We start from the raw sequence: 24,009 nt of genomic DNA, 5'->3' as shown, positions 1-24,009 counted from the left end.
CAGATTTTTACCTTGTTGCTAGATCGAATCCCCGAGCTGACCTTTCGGTTACTGACCCAACACTAACCACTAGGCTACCTGCTGGTTACTAGCCCAACACTAACCACTAGGCCACCTGCTGGTTACTGTCCCAACGCTCTAACCACTAGGCTACCTGCTGGTTACTGTCCCAACGCTCTAACCACTAGGCTACCTGCTGGTTACTGGCCCAATGCTCTAACCACTAGGCTACCTGCTGGTTACTGTCCCAACGCTCTAACCACTAGGCTACCTGCTGGTTACTGGCCCAATGCTCTAACCACTAGGCTACCTGCTGGTTACTGTCCCAACGCTCTAACCACTAGGCTACCTGCCGCACCTAATAACATGTTATTACTTTCCCTCCCTCCAGCGTTTGTACAGCGGTCTACTCCGACCTCTATAGTGGCAGAAACGAGCGAGGGTTAATGTCATAGCAACAGATTAATGCTGGATTGGTTTCTGAGTCATCATTGAACTTGTGTAAAGAACAAAGAGCTAGCTACAGACAGTAGCTAGCTAGCGCTGCTGGCCTTTCCCACCAGATGGCCTCTCTCCACCCCTTTCTCGCCATTTCTCTCAGGCAGGAGACAGACACAGCCTTAGTGGAAATCATTATGAGCAGTCTGTCTCCTGCTAACACAATCACAGCCTCACAGATAGACAAAGGGAGCAGAGGCAATCAATAGAATCCCTACTGCAGCGTTCGTGATTTGCACTTCGATTAAAGAACGTCTCACAAGCTTCCACTTTCTTTTTCAGCCAAGTCACTGAGGCCTTATTCAATCAAATCTGCATATGGAGGCTAACGGGGTAAAGCACACAACAAAAATGGTCTTCGCACTGCCAGCATGCAGTGTTTGAATGAGTTCACATGTTGGGTTATTGGTTTTACCAGCCTCCTCACTTCCGTGGACACAGCTCTGTAGAATGTATCTGATAAATTTTCGGCTCTATTCTGGGAGGTTGCATTCAGAATGAGACAAAATGTTGCTTTTTTTAAAGATAGTTTGCTGCAATTCTACACATTTCTACACATTTTGTGAAAGTCAGTTGCCCAACAATGTATTCAAGTGAAATATGTCTTCCGCATTCAACCCAACCCCTCTGAATCACAGAGGTGCGAGGGAGCTGCCATAATCAACATCCACGTCTTCGGCCCCTGGGGAACAGTGCCTTGCTCAGGGGCAGAACAACAGATTTTGACCTGGTCAGCTCAGGGATTTGATCCAGCAACCTTCCAGTTACTGTCCCCACGCTCTAACCACTAGGCTACCTGCTGGTTACTGTCCCCACGCTCTAACCACTAGGCTACCTGCTGGTTACTGTCCCCACGCTCTAACCACTAGGCTACCTGCTGGTTACTGTCCCAACGCTCTAACCACTAGGCTACCTGCTGGTTACTGGCCCAATGCTCTAACCACTAGACTACCTGCTGGTTACTGTCCCAACGCTCTAACCACTAGGCTACCTGCTGGTTACTGGCCCAATGCTCTAACCACTAGACTACCTGCTGGTTACTGTCCCAACGCTCTAACCACTAGGCTACCTGCTGGTTACTGGCCCAATGCTCTAACCACTAGGCTACCTGCTGGTTACTGTCCCCACGCTCTAACCACTAGGCTACCTGCTGGTTACTGTCCCCACGCTCTAACCACTAGGCTACCTGCCGCACCATGCGGCTGAGAACACATTCAGTTTTAAAGCCAATTTTCTTCAATAATACAAATTTTCTCGTGGCTTTGCCTTGTTCTTAGAGTATCTGAGTGACTCAAATATTGGAACAAATTCAATGCCATTTCTTACATTTTAGAAGAACCCTGATCGTTTGTTCTCTAAGACTATCGTATTTAAAACATTTATTGTTCCATTACTTTTTTATCTGGTTTTAGTTGTTTCATTTCAGCTCATGAAAATGGGACCAACACTTTACATGTTGCGTTTATATTTTTGTTTGGTATACATGACAATGGTACATGAGACAACACATTTTTATCAGAACATTCTGTTTCATTGAACAGGCCCCTGTTGCACGAGGCATCTGGCAGTTGTTGCCCCAATGACATTACTGGGCTGTATGACACCATTAACAAAATGCTAGTGCTCACGTCACTGACCTACTGGGGGATGGGAAATACTGTCAACGTAAAAAGGGGTGAGGATGCACCCCTGTAGACCCAATCAGTCAATAACCCACCGCTCGCTGCCACCAACATACCAATTCAAATCACAATTTAGATGACATTTTTATGAATATATGATTTGAGCCATGTTATCTAGACAAAAGCATTGTCAATGTAAACCATATTGTTATCTGCTGGTAAAGGGTTGCTATGTACTGCAAGTACAATCCACCATACTGTCTTTTGGTTGCTGTGGAATCGTTGTGTACCGTCCAGATGCTCACAAATATAAAACAGGAAAAGCCTGGTTATATGAAAAGGCCAGTCATTCCTCAGACAGCCATGTACTCACATGCCATGCAAGTCAAATCCACACAGAGGGAGAAATATCATTTCACAGGACATTTTATTCAGAACATCATTGAGAGAAATAAAGCTGCATTTGTAGAAACCATAGAGCCATTGAGCCGATTACCCCACACAGCAAATAGCATAGAAATTAAAGCAGAGTGCGTTTTCTCAGCTGAATCTTTTAAGTTAAAAGGCTGAAATCACTGAGAGCTCCAAAAGCATTTAAGTGCATTTTTCATTCGTAAAGCCTTCATGAAGAGTTTAGAAGTGCATAGCAGCTAAACAGGGAATTCTTCATTATGCTATTTCATTTTATCTACTCACTTTCCATCTCCTTCAAAAAGTTGACTCAAAATGAATCACACTTTCCAAACCAAACAGATATAGCATTTCAGTGTAGTTTAGCATCCTGAATTGCAGATGAAAGTTGCAAACACTTTACAACAGACAACACTAACCACTACTGTAGGCCAGAGACACAGACCAGAGGTATTACACACAATCAGATATAGTTTCATTGTTTAGATTGACACATCTGTACATGTCCACTGAAACAATGACAGATTACAGTGTTAATGTTGCTTCTATGCAGCAGCAGTGTTGTTCATTCTTTGACTGACATGAAATTGTGTTACGTGACAGAAATAATCATCTCTACAGTACATCACAATACGACTGTACCAACCCCAATAGTCAAATACAGAATCTCATTTACTCTCTCTCTCACACACACACACACAGATAACAGTCCACAGGCCCTGCAACAAAAACTGTCTAACGCAATGGAACCACAGAGAACCATCCAAAAATACCCCGACCTCCTTTGTTCAGTGAAAAAAAAAGATTGCTTAATACAGTAATGTTTGAGGTGATCTTTTACAAAAATATACAGTTGCTATGATACAAGTTAAAACTGTTAATAAATCTGATGGCTCTGCATTAAAAATATCACCTCACTAGGAGTCATTCAAAGTTAAATATAGATCTCTCCTCATATGGTTTCTATATGATTACTTATATTAAAGTGGTAGTTAAGGTTTAAGGAATTTGGCAAAAAAAAAAAGCAGTGCACAAGTTGTGATCGAATCAAACGTGGATTATTTTTTACAGTCAGTAGAGTACTGCTCCCTCCTATGCAGGTCCTTCAGGGGCTAGGGAAAGTGACTAGGGGCTAGGGAAAGTGACTAGGGGCTACAGGGATAGTAGCCTGGTGCTCCAGTCCGTTTGTGCTTTAGCCAACTCCTGTGTGTTTCCGTTCATTGTCGTGACAACATGTATGGCTTGACAACAATAGAAGAGCTAGCTACAGCACATAGATGTAAGATCTTCATTTGATCACGATGTTGCAGGAGAACTTTCCTGCAATGCAGGAAATGTAAATTGTGTAGTGTATTTGATGTTTAAAAGGGATTCTGACGTTTGTGATTTCCACCTAAAATGTATCAAATGACTCCCTACACAAATGTCCATTAATAATAATCCACATTTCCAGTTCCTGCAGGATGATTTTCCTGCTGTAGCAAACTGGTTCAAATTAAGATCCTACATCTGTGCAGTGGGGGACCAGGCTCGGATGAGTATATTGAATCTCAAAAGAGGAAACGGAAATAATAAATCTCACCACACATGTAGTGGAGATCTTCTTTACCCCTAAGAAAAGACCTCAGCTGCTAGTCAGGAGTTTCTAAGGCCTGTTCACTTGATTGGCACAAGGTGTGGAGCGCTGCTTGGTCGGGTGCAGCGCAAGAACAGAGTAACAAGAAAGAGCCTACCGTGGCTATTGTTGGCTCGATGCAATACAGTTGTGGTGCATATCAAGTGAACAGACCTTTACGGTGTTACAGACCATCACAGGGAGAGGAGAGCCTAGAATAGGAGAACTGGGGAGACACACAGGGTGACATCTTCTGTTTGATGAAATGTCACAGACCAGTCATGTGGTGCATTTATCATTTCAATGTGTGACAAGACCATGATTTCAATATACTGCAATAAAGTTGCCAACTGAAAATGCATTTCAAAACGACTTGATGACATTTTGACATGTACATTTCCCAGCAGGAAAAATAAACGTATTACTCACACTACTTGAAATGAGATGTCTCTCAAACCATCTTATTTTACAATGTCCATGAGTTGGTGGACATGCTGCAATTCTAGCTATAGTAAACGGTATGTATGTAGCGATGTACATGATGCAATATGCAAGCCCACCTGTCAAATTGAAATGTTGTTTCAGTTATTTTTGGCGAGATCTCCACAATGGTGTACACTGAGGGCTGTTCAGTGGATAGAAGATGGTGCACACTGAGGGCTGTTCAGTGGATAGAAGATGGTGCACACTGAGGGCTGTTCAGTGGATAGAAGATGGTGCACACTGAGGGCTGTTCAGTGGATAGAAGATGGTGCACACTGAGGGCTGTTCAGTGGATAGAAGATGGTGTACACTGAGGGCTGTTCAGTGGATAGAAGATGGTGTACACTGAGGGCTGTTCAGTGGATAGAAGATGGTGCACACTGAGTGCTGTTCAGTGGATAGAAGATGGTGCACACTGAGGGCTGTTCAGTGGATAGAAGATGGTGTACACTGAGGGCTGTTCAGTGGATAGAAGATGGTGCACACTGAGGGCTGTTCAGTGGATAGAAGATGGGGCACACTGAGGGCTGTTCAGTGGATAGAAGATGGGGCACACTGAGGGCTGTTCAGTGGATAGAAGATGGGGCACACTGAGGGCTGTTCAGTGGATAGAAGATGGGGCACACTGAGGGCTGTTCAGTGGATAGAAGATGGGGCACACTGAGGGCTGTTCAGTGGATAGAAGATGGGGCACACTGAGGGCTGTTCAGTGGATAGAAGATGGGGCACACTGAGGGCTGTTCAGTGGATAGAAGATGGGGCACACTGAGGGCTGTTCAGTGGATAGAAGATGGGGCACACTGAGGGCTGTTCAGTGGATAGAAGATGGGGCACACTGAGGGCTGTTCAGTGGATAGAAGATGGGGAACACTGAGGGCTGTTCAGTGGATAGAAGATGGGGAACACTGAGGGCTGTTCAGTGGATAGAAGATGGGGAACACTGAGGGCTGTTCAGTGGATAGAAGATGGGGCACACTGAGGGCTGTTCAGTGGATAGAAGATGGGGCACACTGAGGGCTGTTCAGTGGATAGAAGATGTCACCCATTATAGACTGTTTACACCAGCAACAAAGGTTCACTTCAGAACAAGTGGCTTTCTATCGGACACAGGGACAAAAACATCCATACATGACAGTCATGATAAGGATGTTGTACTGTACTCTGTGGTAGTTCTATGGTCACACTGAGTTCTCCTACAACGGCTGGTTCACAGACAGCTGTGGGATAGGGACTGGGGTCGTGTTCATTATGTAACGGAAATGGAAAATGTGCGTATCTTAATGGACAAGTCAAAGGAAGTCCTCTCCCTTTTTCTCAGTTTCTGTGCCTCATGAACACGACCAGGGTAGAGAAGCACTAAGAAGCAGCAGCCCGATCCACTATTCACCAGACATAAGTTACAAGCCACAGGGCCTTGGTCTAAGACTAGGTCACTAGAATGCTCCACTGGGGGTTCACCATATGGAACTGGCAGAGGAGAGTTTTTGAAGGGCTTCCTGGAAGCCTCCTTCCAGCCCCCTAGAAGTTCTACCTTACTTCCTTCTAGCCTCTTAGAAGACCTAGGCTCCTTCTCTGGTTCTCTGAGCCCCCACCTAGGGCTCTGACGCGTGAGGGGCTCCCACCTCCAGTGGCGTCCCAGGATGGGGGAGGCTCCCCGTGCTGCCCCTCCACATCTCCACTGTCTCCTGGGTGTCAAAGAACTCATCAGGCCCCTCTGGGGACTGGGGCGTCTGTGCGCTGGATCCTGCCTCACTGCCGCTCTCCCTGAGCTCCAGGAGCACCGGGAGAGAACCGGGGAGGTATCCATCCAAAAGGCCCAGAGAGAGGTCTGCCAGGGGGGAAGATGACGGGCTCAATGGGCTGAGGTCTGGAACTTCACCGCAAGTCGCCTCAGTTGAAGCAGGGGACTCGCCTGGCTCCTCCTGCCTTGATTCAGAGTTTCCACTCAGGGGCAGGTGGCTGGGGGTGGCTGGTGCCTCAGGATTGTCTTCTGGGGGTGTCTGGCAGGGGGTGGTCGGGTCCTCCATGGGGCTGGTGGGATTGGAGAATTTGGGGGTTTGGGGGCCAGCAGTAGAGGCCTGCTGAACTGTGTTGTGATGGCAGGAGTGGATCTCCTCGCTGTTCTCGGGGGTGAAGGGCGTCTTGTCGCTGAAGCTAAAATGGGGGGAGGCGTCTGCCGTGGTGGGGGAGGAGGGGCCAGCGCTGGACACTGTACTGGACGGACCGCTGCTGTCTGCAGAGACCAAACAAATGATCAATTAATCAATGTACCAAGCAATCAGTCATCTATCAATTCAATTATGTTTACTAAGGTAATGTTAATCATATTGAAATTGTGGCTAATAGGTTACAATTGAGTGCAGGGAAAGACATGACCAGAGAGGAAAGAACTGTGAGCTAGTTAGCACATATAAAAGCCAAACCTACCCACCGCTAAGGAAAATGGTACCTGGGGATTTCACTTAGAACAAAACCACCATTAAAACACAGAACGTTTCTGTCCTTGATCACACCTCTGAAAATCAGGAAATAAGTGGTTTACAGAAGAGGATAGAAGACAGCGGTGGGAGAGGGTTGGAAACCCAGATAGTCAACACAGGCTGTGGTGGGCCACTGTAGTAGTAAATCACTTTAAATAGCCCACAGACAGTGGAGTCTACGGATACTGTGGTAGGCAATTACATGTAAGCCTTAAAATGAGAAATTTCAACTCCAACTTCTAATAAACACTTTTTGGAATGTACATACACCAGAATAAGACCTACTGACAGTCATTTGATGCTAGATACCAACCCAAATCAACACTCTCAAATACTCCCCATTGCAACTCTAAAAACAACTTAACCGGTCAAACTAAAAAGGTAAATGAATTACATGAAAGAGAATGGACACTCACACCAGGGAGGTCTGTCAGAGCGCTGTCGGGGGGATACGGAGGAGGAGAGGACTCTCTGAGGCATGTAGGAGTCCACCGACGGCTGGTTCTGAGAGTCAAACATGGCCGACAGAGCTGTGAGGAGAGAGGAGAGCGGTTGACACAGGACTGTGAGGAGGAGAGCGGTTGACACAGGACAGTGAGGAGGAGAGCGGTTGACACAGGACTGTGATCCAGTAAGCATTTCATTAACCAGTGATATCTTATATCTGTCAAGTCAAGACATTTCCATGTGGTTTTCCTGTGTGTGTGTGTAACAGTCCATTACCTCTTGTGGTCCTGGAGTGGGCATCTCCACCAGTCTCACACACGGCGGTGATGAACTCATCCACCTGCTTGAGGGACAGCGAGTTGTGCAACGTCTCCAGTGGGTAGATGGAGGGCACCATGGAGCAGCCTTCAAAGCCTGCAGTCAGAGAGGGGAAAGACCCAGGCCCGCAGCCCCACCATCCTTCAGTCAGACTGGGCTAGGAGAGGTGGTTAGAGGGGTCTCTGGAGCAGGCAGGACCACTACTACAGCCAAAACCACCTCCCCAGTCCCCAAGGCCAGTCACTCACCCTACTGCAGTCATCACCGGCCGTCCTAGTTCTTTGTTCCAGCCCTGCACTATCATCAGCTGATCACAAAGAGTTCCATTTACTTGTTAGTGATGGGCTGGAACCAAAGCCTGCACACCGGGTAACTCTCTGGAACTAGAGGTGGAAGGTGAACACTGCCCTAATATTATGGTGTATTTCTGCTACGGTTGGTTTCCACACAAACAATACTGGGGGCAGACACTGGACCTGTCTGATTCATGTAACCACATACAGGATGAGTCAAAAGTTTGGACACACCTTATTCCAGGGTTTTTATTTTTTACATTGTAGAATAATAGTAATAGTAATAGACATTAAAACTATGAAATAACACATATGGGATCATGTAGCAACCAAAAAAGTGTTGAACAAATTAAAATGTATTTTATGTTTGAGATTCTTCAAAGTAGCCACTCTGTCTTGATGACAACTTTGCACACTCTTGGCATTCTGCCAACCAGATTCATGAGGTAGTCACCTGGAATGCATTTCAATTAACAGGTGTGCCTTGTTAAAAAGTTCATTTGTGGAATTTCTTTCCTTCTTAACGCATTTGAGCCAATCAGTTGTTTTGTGACAAGGTAGGAGAGGTATACAGAAGATAGCCCTATTTGGCAAAAGACCAATTCCATATTATGGCAAGAACAGCTCAAATAAGCAAAGAGAAACGACAGTCCCCATCGTTACCTTAAGACATGAAGGCCAGTCAATGCGGAAAATTTCAAGAACTTAGAAAGTTTCTTCAAGTGCTGTCGCAAAAACCATCAAGCGCTATGGTGAAACTGGCTCTCATGAGGACCGCCACAGGAAAGCAAGATCCAGAGTTACCTCTGCTGCAGAGGATAAGTTCATAAGAGTTACCAGGCTCCGAAATTGCAGCCCAAATAAATGCTTCACATAGTTCAAGTAACAGACACATCTCAACATTGACTGTTCAGAGGTGACTGCGTGAATCAGGCCTTCATGGTCGAATTGCTGCAAAGAAACCACTACTAATGGACACCAATAATAATAATAATAATAATAATAATAAGAGACTTGCTTGGGACAAGAAACACAAGCAATAGACATTAGACCAGTGGAAATATGCCCTTTGGTCTGATGAGTCCAAATTTAAGATTTTTGGTTCTAACCGCAGTGTCTTTGTGAGAAGCAGATTAGGTGAACAGATGATCCCTGCATGTGTGGTTCCCACTGTGAAGCATGGAGGAGGTGGTGTGGGTTGCTTTACTTGTGACACTGTCTGTGATAAATGTAGAATTCAAGGCACACTTAACCAGCATGGCTACCACAGCATTCTGCAGCGACATCTGGTTTGCGCTTAGTGGGACTATAATTTGTTTTTCAACAGGACAATGACCCAGGCCACACCTCCGGGCTGTGTAGGGGCTATTTAACCAAGAAAGAGAGTGATGAAGTGCTGCATCAGATGACCTGGCCTCCACAACCCCCCGACCTCAAACCAATTGAGATGGTTTGGGATGAGTTGGACAGCAGAATAAAGAAAAACCCTTGAATGAGTAGGTGTGTTCAAACCTTTGACTGCTACTGTACAAGACACATCTCATTCAAGACGACTGTACAACACAAAAAGCATCCCTTACCCCAGGACACTAACAGGAGAGTAAAGATGCGATCACACGGCACTACGTGAGTATTAATCATGGCTCAGCTATATAGGTGGGTTTCCTACCCAAGTCTCTGAAGAAGGCGCCCAAAGCCGACGTATGTCCCATAAATAAATACATACTCAGATCAATGCAGACACAGAGCGCTCCTTTTTATATATTGTCACCTGCTGAAGTGTCCTGGGGTAAGAAAAGCTATTTGGGATTTTCCAGTCCCTCAGTCGAGCACTCGATTCCCTTTTTTGTCCAGGCTGGGTTGAAGCGAGTTTGGGTACGCTTTCTGTCTACTGTACAACACATTTTTATCCATTGTAGTGACACACGACTCTAACCATATCCAGGAAGCAGGACAGACATGCACGCTGTCTTTCACACTACTGCACCGACCCCAACTGTACTGGTTTGAATATTTTTGAATACTTTTTCGGCCACTATGGTGGATGTGTAACCAGGGCAGTACAGTTCAGCTCGACTCAGTAGTGTGAAACGGGTCTTATTGACAGTCAGTAAAGCACCGGAACACTTCAGATCATACAGCCCAAGGTGTCTACAAAGCATCAAATCAGTCCAGTTGATAGACCATCCATTCACTGTTCACTGCAATCCGTGTACATTTCACATCAATCGCGAAAAACAGTTTACAACCAAGTTCACTCTATTGGATAGAAAAGCATTAACCAAAGTCTACACCAACCAGACAGGGATGCCGTTACTATGCAAAATTGAACTGCCACACGGTTTGAGTATGTTGTATCAGGAACATCCTAGTGGGCAAAACTGGTTGAACTAATGTCATTATAACCAGAAACTAGTTGATATGTAATTGCCATTTTCTAGTAATACCTCGGTAGTTGTTTAATCTCAGACAAGTGATCTAGTCACAGGCTGTGCAGTTTTATACAACACAATGGGTTTAATTTCAGACAAACAGCATCTGACAACATCCATCCACTAGCTCAGCTACATTCCAAACTGCAGCCAGGTCCTGGTTCAAAAGATCTACGTTGGCAACAGTCACTCAAATTAAGACCATTAGCACTAAAAAGAAGCAAGATCAAATAAGAACTGAACTGCAGGGAGGAAATAAGATTCAGTTAAGATAACTAATGCAAGACACCTGAAAAAGCCAAACCACACCAATGACAAGCCGCTCTCCCAAAAGTCTCAGGCAAGCATGCGTCAAACAAACCCCCGAAGGCAAAGCGGCAAAAGTCAACTGCGGCGGCAGTAACTAGCAGCACACCAGTACCAAACCAAACCTCAGATCTGCAAGCAGTACAGCAGAGGGTTTAAAGGGCATAGGAGGGCAGGGGGTTGAAGAGGGGCTGGGGGGCTGACCGTAGAAGTACTCTAGGGGGTCTTGGCCAGAGATGAGCCAGTTACGGAAGAGGCGGAGGTGGTAGGAGCACTGGTTGAGGTGGTGGGCCAGCGCCCCGTCCAGAGAGAGAGGGCGGCACAGGCTGGCATCAGTGGAGAAGCGCCTCAACAGCTGGGCCACGTGGTGCTCCTCCAAGGGCTCTGGGGAAGGAGGAACAGGAGGAGAGAGGATAGGACGGATGGAGCAGGGGAGGCGGAGATGGAAGGAGGAGGGGAGGCAGAGGATGACCATAAAGGATGAGGGAAGAAGATGAGAGGAATAGGAGGATAGAAAGTAGAGGGGGAAGAGAGGAATAGGAGGATAGAAAGTAGAGGGGGAAGAGAGGAAAGAAGGACAGTAAGGGGGGGGTAAAATTAGGAGAGGGAGTGGATGAATGACACAGCAGAGGTAATGGGGGGGAAGGACAAAGAAGAGGTATCACCCATTGTGTGGACAGAGGGGGAGACTGGCAGGAGGGGGAGAGGTATCACCCATTGTGCGGACAGAAAGGAGTGACTGGGAGGGAGGAGAGGTATCACCCATTGTGTGGACAGAGATGGGTGACTTGGAGGTACAGTAAATTACTGCTATTTCTAACAGCCAACCTTCTCCTGTCAACCATTCCATTCCTCCATGCTCTGGACCAGCTACCAGAAATGGCAAAAAGCTTCAAGCAACATTCAGCAGACCCCATCCAACCCAATCATCCCACAGGTTTGCACAAAGACCTCAGCAAAATCTGCTCCATCCAACTGTCCCCAGCATTGACAGAGAGAAACGCCTCAAACTCCAAAAGACAGAATAGCGTATCACATGGCTCCACTGCAATCTCATCTTGGTTACGGAAAAAGCTCTGGGATACAATCTATAGGTTTAGAAGACAGAAAAACAAATCCAATGAAAATCCACAGAGGAAATGTCAATATTGCGTTTGTATTTAATGCATTTCATTTTTTAACAGCATTGACTAGTTTCAAGTTGAGAGACCACATAGGAGCATTTGTGATAGAACTGAAGATGTTCAAAACGCTGAGACGTGGAGCGACACATGCTTAGATATGTCAAATATGTTTGTGTCATTGTGAATACATTCAAATCCTAGAGAGAAAAGAACTCAATCTGGTGTCCAATAAAAACACACTACACGAAAGCGGTCCAGCGTGCATAGCGTTTTCTGCCGTGTCACAATCATTTTGTACAATCAATCCTGTTTGACAGGTTGCATAAAGCTGCAGTTGGATGTAAACCTTAGCCTCATTCATTACTGTACCTGACACAGGCCACCACAGAGGGGGAACAGCCACAGCACACGTGTCATCCTGTGTCCCTATCAAAGTCAATATATACACACAGTTGTGAATTGACATGCTTCAAGTTGCTTAAAATGAAATGACTGTCATTAAAAAAAATCCCATAAAAGCAATTAGGTGCTGTGTTCATGTACTGGAATTACATTTTAGGGCCCTCATTTATAAACGTTTGGTATGCACAAAATATACCCCGAAATATGAGTGAGAGTTTTCCTTACCTCCCCGCAAACTTTAGGCCATGCATACACACATTTTCTAGTGGTTGTATAGCAAGCAGACAAGTATTTTGTGCAAATACAGGATATGATGACGCTCTTATCCAAAAAACTACTAAAAAACTGGAAAATATAACAAGAGGCAGACATTTTCCATTAGTGAAAAGAGCAGAAAATCTTTTTTTATTTTTGGAATCCAAAACAAAAATCGGACATAGGAATGCATTTCTTTTTTATAACCATTGCAGAATATATTCCTCACCTTTTCTGGCTGTGATGGGTTCCTATTCCCTAAGTAGCCATACAACAAAGGACCACGGCCATCTCTCATTGAACTGGACTGAATATCCTAGTAGTCCTAAACAGACAGACTATGTACAGTATTTCAACTTCTGCTTTGAGATCCCATAGGCAGCGCAGTATATAATACACAGTCCAAATGAACAGGTGGTCTTCTCCAGAACCTGCTACTCTCCAGAAGTGGCTCTGCTCTCCAGCAGCGTTGGCTCCAATGGTGGCAGTTACCCATGTACACCTGTCCCTAACCAACATCCCCTACAGTCAGTGGCAAAGTACACCTGTCCCTAACCAACATCCCTACAGTCAGAATACTGGACCCCACAGGCAGTTACCAAAGTACAACCTGTCCCTAACCAACATCCCCTACAGTCAGAATACTGGACCCCACAGGCAGTGGCAAAGTACACCTGTCCCTAACCAACATCCCCTACAGTCAGAATACTGGACACCACAGGCAGTGGCAAAGTACACCTGTCCCTAACCAACATCCCCTACAGTCAGAATACTGGACCCCACAGGCAGTGGCAAAGTACACCTGTCCCTAACCAACATCCCTACAGTCAGAATAATGGACCCCACAGGCAGTGGCAAAGTACACCTGTCCCTAACCAACATCCCTACAGTCAGAATACTGGACCCCACAGGCAGTGGCAAAGTACACCTGTCCCTAACCAACATCCCCTACAGTCAGAATACTGGACCCCACAGGCAGTGGCAAAGTACACCTGTCCCTAACCAACATCCCCTACAGTCAGAATACTGGACCCCACAGGCAGTGGCAAAGTACACCTGTCCCTAACCAACATCCCTACAGTCAGAATACTGGACCCCACAGGCAGTGGCAAAGTACACCTGTCCCTAACCAACATCCCCTACAGTCAGAATACTGGACCCCACAGGCAGTTACCCAAGTACACCTGTCCCTAACCAACATCCCTACAGTCAGAATACTGGACCCCAGAGTGTGAAGTGTGCTCAGAGCAGGTAATCTACTGTTTTCATGTGTCAATCTAATTATCATTTTTCAGCATTGGACATGGAGTTCCTCCTGACTGCAACGAATGCAAGACTGTAAATACAAGCCTTAATTCCAGGTGTGTTATATTAGGGTTGGAATGAAAACCTACAGCAGGGTTGGAGAGCCCTGCAGTATACACTACATAGACCCTCTGAAATATACAGTTGATACACAGCAGTCTGTTTTGTGTTGTAGTTGCCTGTGTGGCTTATTTGGTAGAGCATGGTGCCTGGAGTGTGGGTTTGATTCTTCCTGGGGGTACTTGCACAAAAAATTATGCACACTTTGGATAAAGGAGCTTCCAAAATGTATCTTGAAAACCAGTTCTTCCTTGACAGTGTTGCAAAGAAAATGTCTAAACCCCTCCAATATAATGATCATGTTTAAACGTTCACTACATAGCTCGTAGACCCAACCAGGAGGAACATATTTTCAGAAAACAGAAGAGTGATTAGAATTCTCGTTTTCTGTTTAAAAACATTTGACTTCTGTTTGGTGCCCACTACCCAGTGAATATAACCGGTGTCTCAAGGAAAGTGTTCAAAAGCCCAAGGTACTGAAAAAGGTCCTGGAAAACAATGAGCTAGGTATTTCAATCAAAACACATTGGTCATATGCAGATTCATCCATATCATGACAACCATACCTGGTACAAAACAAAAAACTAAAAAACCACATGAACCCTTTCCCCGTTTAGCAGTAACCGCCAATCGTTCTGTCCCAGTCAAGACAGTTTATTCAGTTATCCAGTCACCTATTCAAAAGTGTAGGGTATAAGTTGTAGCTTAGGTTGCCAATGCAGAATATTACATGAGAATAGTGGGGACTGAAGTCACAAGAAACAGGGGAAGGGTTAGGAGTTGGTGAGGGTTTTTGGTTGGTGTTTTCAAGAGATGGTTTCAATACACATCGTCAACATAAATAATAGATGTGTGTGTGTATACACACACACACACTTCACTGACAAACTTTGAATCATTAGGTGAGGGTGACCATGTTGTAACAAAGAGAATGTGGGGTAGTGATAAAGTGAATGGGAAGGCAGCAGAAAAACTAAAAACCCCAGAGGGTTGGGAAACATGGTAGTAACGGCCACGTGAAGTAGAACCGAAATGTACAAATAAAGAGAGATTTCCAAAGACATGCAAGACAAACGGAGGTGGAGAAGTGGAAATATACCGGAAAGAAGCAGACGTACCATTAGTCGGATGCTTTGCAAACGACACAGAAAATCTCTTTACTGCCGGCATAGACAACAACTCTGAGGAAATAGAGAAAGGTCACTAGTGTTACCATCGGTCACAGAACACCTGCAAAGGGTTTGTGTGTGTACACTGGAGGTCTTGGTGGGAGGGGTGTTAACTATTTCAAGAAGAGTTTCTGGCGTTCGGTACAGTAGGAAGCAGTTAGGGGCCATAGCAGAAAAGTCCACAAGTTACTCCATGTGAAGTGTTTGTGGTTCTAAGAGGAGTTAAGATTAAAAAGGGACATAAGAGGGACAGACAGGATCTTTTGTAGGAACATGCTAGATGGGCTATAATTGACATGTGTGTTTGAAGTGCGGACACTTTCAAGGTCAAATTACAGGCACATTGGATGAAAATCTCTCATGGTGACAGGACGAAATGAGACGGCTGGAAATGTAGGAGATGGAAGACAAAAAAGGAAGACAAAAACCCATTTCCCATCTTGACAACTTCTCAACAATTATGATGTAGGCCTATACACGCCCCCAACACCAACCACTCCCTTCAGATGTGTTGCATCCCAAATACAGGAGGAGATATGGTGCATTTGATTTAGCTTGCCCATTCCATTGTGAATTAGGTTATCAGCCCTCCAGGTGTGCCACGGTGCTGGGCAAACTATATCAAAAGCTTGGAGTATTGTTCGAAGTAACAAAGCATCAAGACTGACAGCAGCAAAGTACTGCTCAACAACATCATGTTTCTGGAAGGCCAGCTTCACAAACACATGCACGCACACACAAGCACTAATCATGTCAATATAGGTTCTTCAAAAGGGACTATGTATGAGAACACCAAAGATCACAGTGATCTCCGATTCAGATGTTTTCATGATCAGTAACAAGAGTAAGGACGCAAATGATAGACTTAATGGAACAGCAGACATGATGAGTGTGACTCGACACTGAGTGAGACGCAACAAGACAACCGAGAAGATGGCAGCCCAATAGGAAAACAGCTATGACAACATCACAGTGACACCATGTGGACAGCCAACTACAGACAGCTTTGTCGTCCCATGTCTGCTGGTTTAGACAACACAAAAGACAATGAACAACTCAAAAGCTTGAGCGCTACGTAAAGTTGGTATGTACAGGTAAACACAAAATGGCATCTCTTGACCGTCAATGACAGCAATTAATGACGAGGGCGTCCTCTCCATAAAAAAACAAAAAAAAAAACTGTCATTTAGGCTCAAACAGATCCAAATACAGAATGGCCTAATCACTCATATGTGTGCGTCGTGATATCAGCGCAAATATGTGCATATATGCAAATATGTGCATATTGTAAGAGCAAACATGGCCAAGTAAGAGTATGGACAATGGCATACTGTGCTCATCATTGAATGGGACTTCTGCTAAATCAACTACTGGGACTTTCTACTAGAGCTCCAGAGCCACCTGCTGACCGAGTCTCATAAATACATTCAACTCTGATCAGGAAACCATGGGAACGTTCTAGAAATAATTTGAAAACATACATATTTATATAAATAAATCTTACAAGTCCATTTAGAATGTCTTACAAGTCAACATTATAAATAGGCCTACAGATTATTTTTTTCTCCATTCAACTGAAGATAATTTATACAGCTTTGACATTTAGCCTAGTTTCTACTGGACACTTGATATGGAAGCACTACAGATATTTCACATGAAGTCTATACAGATATTTCTTAATTATACTGCAGCACTATGTGCCAGCAGGTTGATATTGAAGGAGGCAGGATACCTACAGTAGTGAGTTAGATAAGTGTTCCGTTAGCCTTATTGCGTGTAAATAGTTGTAAGACCATGTGAAACATATATGAACCATGCAACAAATATGAGATCACACCAGTGGTATAACATGTGGTTTAGGTCAGGGTTTCTAAGGGAATATGTTCAGCTGTGGCTACTACCTTGTGGCCCCAATTGATCTTTTCAGGCTTTGTGCTTTGCTAGTCTTTAAGGAAGAAATGCCATCGTCATCTGACAAACTTATGTTCCATATTCCAAAAATGTCAAAGCTCCTTAACCTGGGTGCCACACCGTTTCTACGTGTATCAATGCAGGCTGCATCGTGGTCTTGGCAAGACAACAACAACTTGGCTACTGGCTAGAAATGACCATTTTCACACTATCGTGCCGACCCGAACTGTGCTGGCTTGGATAATTTATTTTCATATTTCTCCTTTACAGCATGGTTCCAGCAACTACGGTGGATGTGACCAGCTCAGCTTAGTTTGGCTCAGTACGGTTCAGCTCAGTAGTGTGAAAAGAACCAAGGTGCATTACAAGCATGAAGGGAATCCTGCCCTGCTTGGTGTGCGACTATGCAATGTGAGGGATGGTATGGAGGTCTGGTGGCCAGCAGTCTAATGCAGGGTTAGACAACCATGGTCCTAGATAGCCACAGGGTATGCAGGACCAGGGTTGCCCACCCCAGGTCTAACAATACCCATCCACTGTGTCGCTCTCTAGGCTAGAGGAATTAGAAACAGGATCTTGGCCACATACCGTCTTTATAGGACAGGCTGCCTGAGGAGAACTTTTTCCGGTGTGTGCGTGCGTAGTCCTGCAGGTTGGGGGCGCTAGAGGAGCCTCCCAGGACAGTGGTGCTGAAGAGTCCCGCACACTGAGATCCTGTGGGAGCGGTGGGGGATTTAGTCACCACAACACAACATGCAGTTATTCAAACAATGCTCTGACTCAGTTAGCATGAGGGGAGAGAGGTACTTAGCAGAGCTGGGTTGAAATCCTATCAAATACGGTATCTGGGCTTGTTGAGCTTGTCTGGCGCAAAGGAACCAACAGAACCATTTTAAAGTGGAAACCGTGGGCGGCAGGTAGCCTAGTGGTTAGAGCATTGGGCCAGTAACCAAAGATTGATAGATTGAATCCCAGAGCTAACAAGGTAAAGATCTGTCGTTCTACCCCCAAACAAGGCACAAGGCACTGTTCCTAGGCCGTCATTGTAAATAAGAATTTGTTCTTAACTGACTTGCCTAGTTAAATAAAGATTAAATTTAAAAAATGTATAAATACAACCGCGTACATCTCTAGGCAGACTAGAGCTAACACCACAAGTATTTGCAAGATTTCAAATAGTGTTTGAACCCAGGTGTAGTAGTCACATGACTCCCCATACCAAGGTCATTCAACATCCCGACTCCTAACCTATGCAAGGCCAAGGGAACTACTGTAAATAGACTTATTATGAGCCACTAGGCTTATTTAATACCCTTTTCACAATAGCGCTCCGACCAGACCTTACTGGCTCTGATAATATATGGTTCAGCTGGTAAGGGAGTGACGCTAGCAATGTCAAGGTCGTAGGATCAATTCCTAAAGGTATCACACACACGCATTAGAAATGGAGGCACTCACTGTACTGTAAGTCACCTTGGATAAAATCTGCTAAATGGAATATTATCATTATATTTAGATTGTGATGTTCTTTTCCAGCACAGTTCCAGCAACTATGGTGGGTGCGTAAACCAGGCCAGCATGGCTCAGCTTGGCTCAGATGAGTGGTGTGAAATGGGTTTAAGTCGGTACATGTCACTTCCTAGTTACACAGATGCGGTCAAATATATTGGCAGCTTTGCACGCTTCACTATTTCTTCTAAAATAAGTTGACATTTTTTGTGCACACGTGTTTTTGTTTAGTTTACAACTGCACATAATTTTACTTTGAAGTGAAAAATCTAATTGTCTTCTTTTGTAAAATAAATAATTATGGCCTGGACTAAATTACACAATTCTAATTAAATTGGTTGGAGGCAAGTGATTCTTGGTTATGTGTAATTTATTTACTTAAGTTGCTGGTGCCTACCTGGTAAAAATAGCCATTCAATCAGTTTTAAAAATCTTTCTCCATTGACCTCCATTTAAAAAGCAGGAAAACACCATTGAGCAAATTGAACCCTATTCCTTCCTAATATGGTGTTCATGACCGTGGCCCAGCTGATTCAATGTTATGAAGCTAATATTAGCATTCAAACCAGTAAGTTCAAAGTAAGTTTCTCAATTGTTAGAAAATCCTAAATTTGAGTAGATGCACTTGGAAACTCAAAAGAATTGTCATTAGGATGGTTAATCATAAAAACATACATTTTTACCAAAACTCTGATAAAAAAAGAAAAGAAAATCAGTGACAAGATAACTACACATCCCTACAATCTTAAAACCAAAAACCTGGCTACCACTTGAATAGGCCTCTAGAATGGTCCGTATGTACCTACAGTAGCTAGGCCTCTAGCATGGTCCGTATGTACCTACAGTAGCTAGGCCTCTAGCATGGTCCGTATGTACCTACAGTAGCTAGGCCTCGAGCATGGTCCGTATGTACCTACAGTAGCTAGGCCTCTAGCATGGTCCGTATGTACCTACAGTAGCTAGGCCTCTAGCATGGTCCGTATGTACCTACAGTAGCTAGGCCTCTAGCATGGTCCGTATGTACCTACAGTAGCTAGGCCTCTAGGATGGTCCGTATGTACCTACAGTAGCTAGGCCTCTAGCATGGTCCGTATGTACCTACAGTAGCTAGGCCTCGAGCATGGTCCGTATGTACCTACAGTAGCTAGGCCTCTAGCATGGTCCGTATGTACCTACAGTAGCTAGGCCTCTAGCATGGTCCGTATGTACCTACAGTAGCTAGGCCTCTAGCATGGTCCGTATGTACCTACAGTAGCTAGGCCTCTAGCATGGTCCGTATGTACCTAGCTAGGCCTCTAGCATGGTCCGTATGTACCTACAGTAGCTAGGCCTCTAGGATGGTCCGTATGTACCTACAGTAGCTAGGCCTCTAGCATGGTCCGTATGTACCTACAGTAGCTAGGCCTCTAGCATGGTCCGTATGTACCTACAGTAGCTAGGCCTCTAGCATGGTCCGTATGTACCTACAGTAGCTAGGCCTCTAGCATGGTCCGTATGTACCTACAGTAGCTAGGCCTCTAGCATGGTCCGTATGTACCTACAGTAGCTAGGCCTCGAGCATGGTCCGTATGTACCTACAGTAGCTAGGCCTCTAGCATGGTCCGTATGTAGCTAGGCCTCTAGCATGGTCCGTATGTACCTAGCTAGGCCTCTAGCATGGTCCGTATGTACCTACAGTAGCTAGGCCTCTAGCATGGTCCGTATGTACCTACAGTAGCTAGGCCTCTAGCATGGGCCGTATGTACCTACAGTAGCTAGGCCTCTAGCATGGTCCGTATGTACCTACAGTAGCTAGGCCTCTAGCATGGTCCGTATGTACCTACAGTAGCTAGGCCTCTAGCATGGTCTGTATGTACCTACAGTAGCAAGGCCTCTAGCATGGTCCGTATGTACCTACAGTAGCTAGGCCTCTAGCATGGTCCGTATGTACCTACAGTAGCTAGGCCTCTAGCATGGTCCGTATGTACCTAGCTAGGCCTCTAGCATGGTCCGTATGTACCTACAGTAGCTAGGCCTCTAGCATGGTCCGTATGTACCTACAGTAGCTAGGCCTCGAGCATGGTCCGTATGTACCTACAGTAGCTAGGCCTCTAGCATGGTCCGTATGTACCTACAGTAGCTAGGCCTCTAGCATGGTCCGTATGTACCTACAGTAGCTAGGCCTCTAGCATGGTCCGTATGTACCTAGCTAGGCCTCTAGGATGGTCCGTATGTACCTAGCTAGGCCTCTAGGATGGTCCGTATGTACCTACAGTAGATAGGCCTCAAGGATGGTCCATATGTACCTACAGTAGCTAGGCCTCTAGAATGGTCCATATGTACCTACAGTAGCTAGGCCTCTAGAATGGTCCGTATGTACTTACAGTAGCTATGCCTCTAGAATGGTCCGTATGTACCTACAGTAGCTAGGCCTCTAGCATGGTCCGTATGTACCTACAGTAGCTAGGCCTCTAGCATGGTCCGTATGTACCTACAGTAGCTAGGCCTCTAGCATGGTCCGTATGTGCCTAGCTAGGCCTGTACTATTGTCCATAGTACATTTGACATTTTAGTAATTTAGCAGACGCTCTTATCCAGAGCAGTAGTGAGTGCATACATTTTCATACCGGTCCCCCGTGGGAATCAAACCCACAACACTAGCGTTGCAAGCGCCATGCTCTACCAACAGAGATACACGGGACTAGTACCTAGCTAGGCCTCTAGCACAGTATCTAACTCCAGGTTGATTTCTATCAGAAATAGACAGTGAGAGCACCAATGCCACCCCTCCCTCTACCACCATAGGTTTTAATGACAGTTGGGGTGATATAGGTAAACACAGTTGCCATAGCTACAGTGTAAGGGAAGGATTGGGTAAAGTTGCCCTTAGACGCTGCTCTTAGGTTCATTTTGCATTCCCCCCACTAACGGTTAAGGCTAGGATTGGGGGAGGGGAAACTAATCCTAGATCTGAGCGTGTTAGGGAGCAGGGAGGAAGGAGACACCCACCTAGACCACTCTGCTTCATCTCAGGGGACTGGCGAGAGCAGGAGGGGAAAAGACGGTAGCTGCCTGCTTTGGATGAAGATGTCTCCGACAGGACCTGGGGTGACACACACATTATATGGTAAGGAGCAAATTCAGAGCATTTGACACCATACACAGATCTCCATCACTGGCTGCCAGACTGAAGGACCACATGTGACCTCTGCCAGACAGAGGTAACTCAGAGCAACAACACAGCAGGAAAGCCCTGGCTTATGGCTGCATCCTAACTCACGGAACACAAAAGTCTTATAGTATATCTCTATAGTCAAAATATGCTTGCAATCCTTGTCTCATCTTTCACTGCTGCTGCCACTAATATCACTACAACTACTCCTACCTCTGGCTTTATTGACAATAGAAGGTTGTGTATGTGTGTGTGTGAGAGAGAGATTTTACCTCCATAGACCCAGTCTTGCGGTTGCGAATCAGAGGGGATCTCCGGTGGATGCCCATTGGCTCAGAGAGTGGTAGTGCCCGGTCGGGCTCGTCACGTGATAGATCCTCCAAGCTGCCGGGGTCTGTCTGTTTCTGATCATTCTGAACCAGGAAGAAGGGTGCCACAGACATGGGGCGCGTGCACACAACACATTTAAAAAACACAATATACCATACCCACACACTTCACAGGGCATTGATGTACCCCTATGGGCACTTTCACATTTCCCTGTATGATCCGGAAGCTAGATTGGTTGGTACCCTGATCCGCGCTATAAAGCATGTGTGAAACTCAAACAAACCTTGGTTGAATGAATCCAGGACCAGAGTACCAGGCTTTGTGCCACGGCAGCCCGAGTAGGGTTAAACTTCTGCCCATTGTAAACAAGCTAGCTTGCTAAGTCATGTAGAATGTACATCTTGCAAATTGCACCGTGAAACGGTTATTTTCAGTTCTTGTTAAACCATAACATTTTGTAGAATTTTCAGAAATTCCTCAAAACCAAACCAGGGTAGTGACTTTCATATGTGAAAACATCCTATTAGATTAACATTAGGACCAGACATTAAACACTTACCTCTGCGGAAGCGGGGCGGAAGCCGAAGCCCATTGGTGCTTTCTCCTCCTCCTCGCAACCTTTGACCCCAGGGCTGAAGTGAAGCTCCACATGGAAACGCTCCTCTGACGACGGGTCCTGAGGGACAGCACAGAGAGGGCTTAGTGAAAGAAAGGGAAACAGACACACACCTACTACAGAAACACACACACCACTACCTTGTTGTTGTCCTCATACAGCATGATAACTATCTGGGTCATGTAGTTGAGTTCAGAAACGGCACCAAGGTAGTCCATCGCCCGCTTCCACTGCTGATCCTTCTCCTCCTGTCACACACACACCAATTATTGGATCAAATGTAGTTCTGTTGCTGTTGTTCAGGGAAATGTAGTTCTAGGTAACCGTAGTTCCTCTGTGGTAGTTGTGTGCTTACGTCGAGCAGGCCTCCGTAGCGGAAGGTGCTGAGTAGAGAATGGACGTGACTCTCGCTGGTGAAGTACAGACGTGTCCGCACGTGGCGACCTGGTGACATCACTCCTCGAGAGTACCTGAGTCGCCAGAGAAACAGAACATCAATGTTTTATTTAAGTTGCCGTCAAACATGGGCCGTGTGAACAAAGACATATGTGGGACATAATTGAGTGAGCTACAACTTCATGTTGCAGTTGCCTTTAGATGCAGATCTAGGATCAGCTCACCCTTTCCAAATCTTAACCATTCAGAGAGAGGAAACGCAACTGACCTTAAATCAGCGTCTAGGTGCAACTTGACTATTGCTGCCCTGCGAGTCAAGACTCACAGTGGATGGAGTTTGTTGACTGACTCATCCTCGTGGGTCCTCTGGAGGTCCAGCTGGATCTTCTTGACCAGAGGTAGGCAGTAGGCGTACGCTATGTCCAGCTTCTCCACTTTGTTAATGCCGTATTCCTGAGGAGAATACAAGTCGTGAGAATTACTCCCTGCCTAAGACACACAGTGGTCAGAGCGTTGCTATATACAAAGTCTGGGAGCATATAAACAGTGACTGGTATCCATCAACAGTAGGTATGAGGATGTCAGCCAGAGCCTCTGACAGCCTGTGGAGTTCCATAGTATCCATCTACCGCTTACAACTGACCCACCCAACTCTCTCCCTCTCATCTGTGGTATGATAATATCAGTGAGGGCGTGTGACAATCTGAACAGCTCCAGAGTATCCATCTACCGCTTAGAACTGACCCACCCAACTCTCCCTCTCTCATCTGTGGTATGATAATATCAGTGAGGGCGTGTGACAATCTGAACAGCTCCAGAGTATCCATCTACCGCTTAGAACTGACCCACCCAACTCTCCCTCTCTCATCTGTGGTA

General features: G+C 45.5%; 1 protein-coding gene across 6 annotated transcripts in view; it reads right to left on the bottom strand.

Moving 5' to 3' along the window:
* Positions 1-2,528: 2,528 nt before the first annotated feature.
* The window catches only part of LOC110526974 (inositol hexakisphosphate and diphosphoinositol-pentakisphosphate kinase 2), a 53,077-nt gene continuing 31,596 nt past the window's right edge, over positions 2,529-24,009 (bottom strand). Inside the window, exons 20-32 of one of the 6 annotated variants that reach the window (XM_036981092.1) lie at positions 23,459-23,586; positions 23,093-23,207; positions 22,878-22,985; positions 22,681-22,797; positions 22,064-22,204; positions 21,629-21,722; positions 17,720-17,845; positions 15,170-15,232; positions 12,399-12,455; positions 11,110-11,289; positions 7,833-7,970; positions 7,526-7,639; positions 2,529-6,862 (exon numbers count right to left, since the gene is read on the bottom strand). In XM_036981092.1, coding sequence (XP_036836987.1) covers positions 6,222-6,862; positions 7,526-7,639; positions 7,833-7,970; positions 11,110-11,289; positions 12,399-12,455; positions 15,170-15,232; positions 17,720-17,845; positions 21,629-21,722; positions 22,064-22,204; positions 22,681-22,797; positions 22,878-22,985; positions 23,093-23,207; positions 23,459-23,586 — 2,022 coding nt within the window. In that variant the 3' untranslated portion in view covers positions 2,529-6,221. The remainder of the gene's footprint in view (positions 6,863-7,525; positions 7,640-7,832; positions 7,971-11,109; positions 11,290-12,398; positions 12,456-15,169; positions 15,233-17,719; positions 17,846-21,628; positions 21,723-22,063; positions 22,205-22,680; positions 22,798-22,877; positions 22,986-23,092; positions 23,208-23,458; positions 23,587-24,009) is intronic. The other 5 variants (XM_036981093.1, XM_036981094.1, XM_036981095.1 and 2 more) reach the window with 5 other exon arrangements.

This window comes from Oncorhynchus mykiss, chromosome 6, assembly GCF_013265735.2.
Source record: "Oncorhynchus mykiss isolate Arlee chromosome 6, USDA_OmykA_1.1, whole genome shotgun sequence".
NCBI classification, from domain to species: domain Eukaryota; kingdom Metazoa; phylum Chordata; class Actinopteri; order Salmoniformes; family Salmonidae; genus Oncorhynchus; species Oncorhynchus mykiss.
Note: the sequence above shows the minus strand (reverse complement) of the source record. Positions and strands in the feature narration are given on the sequence as shown.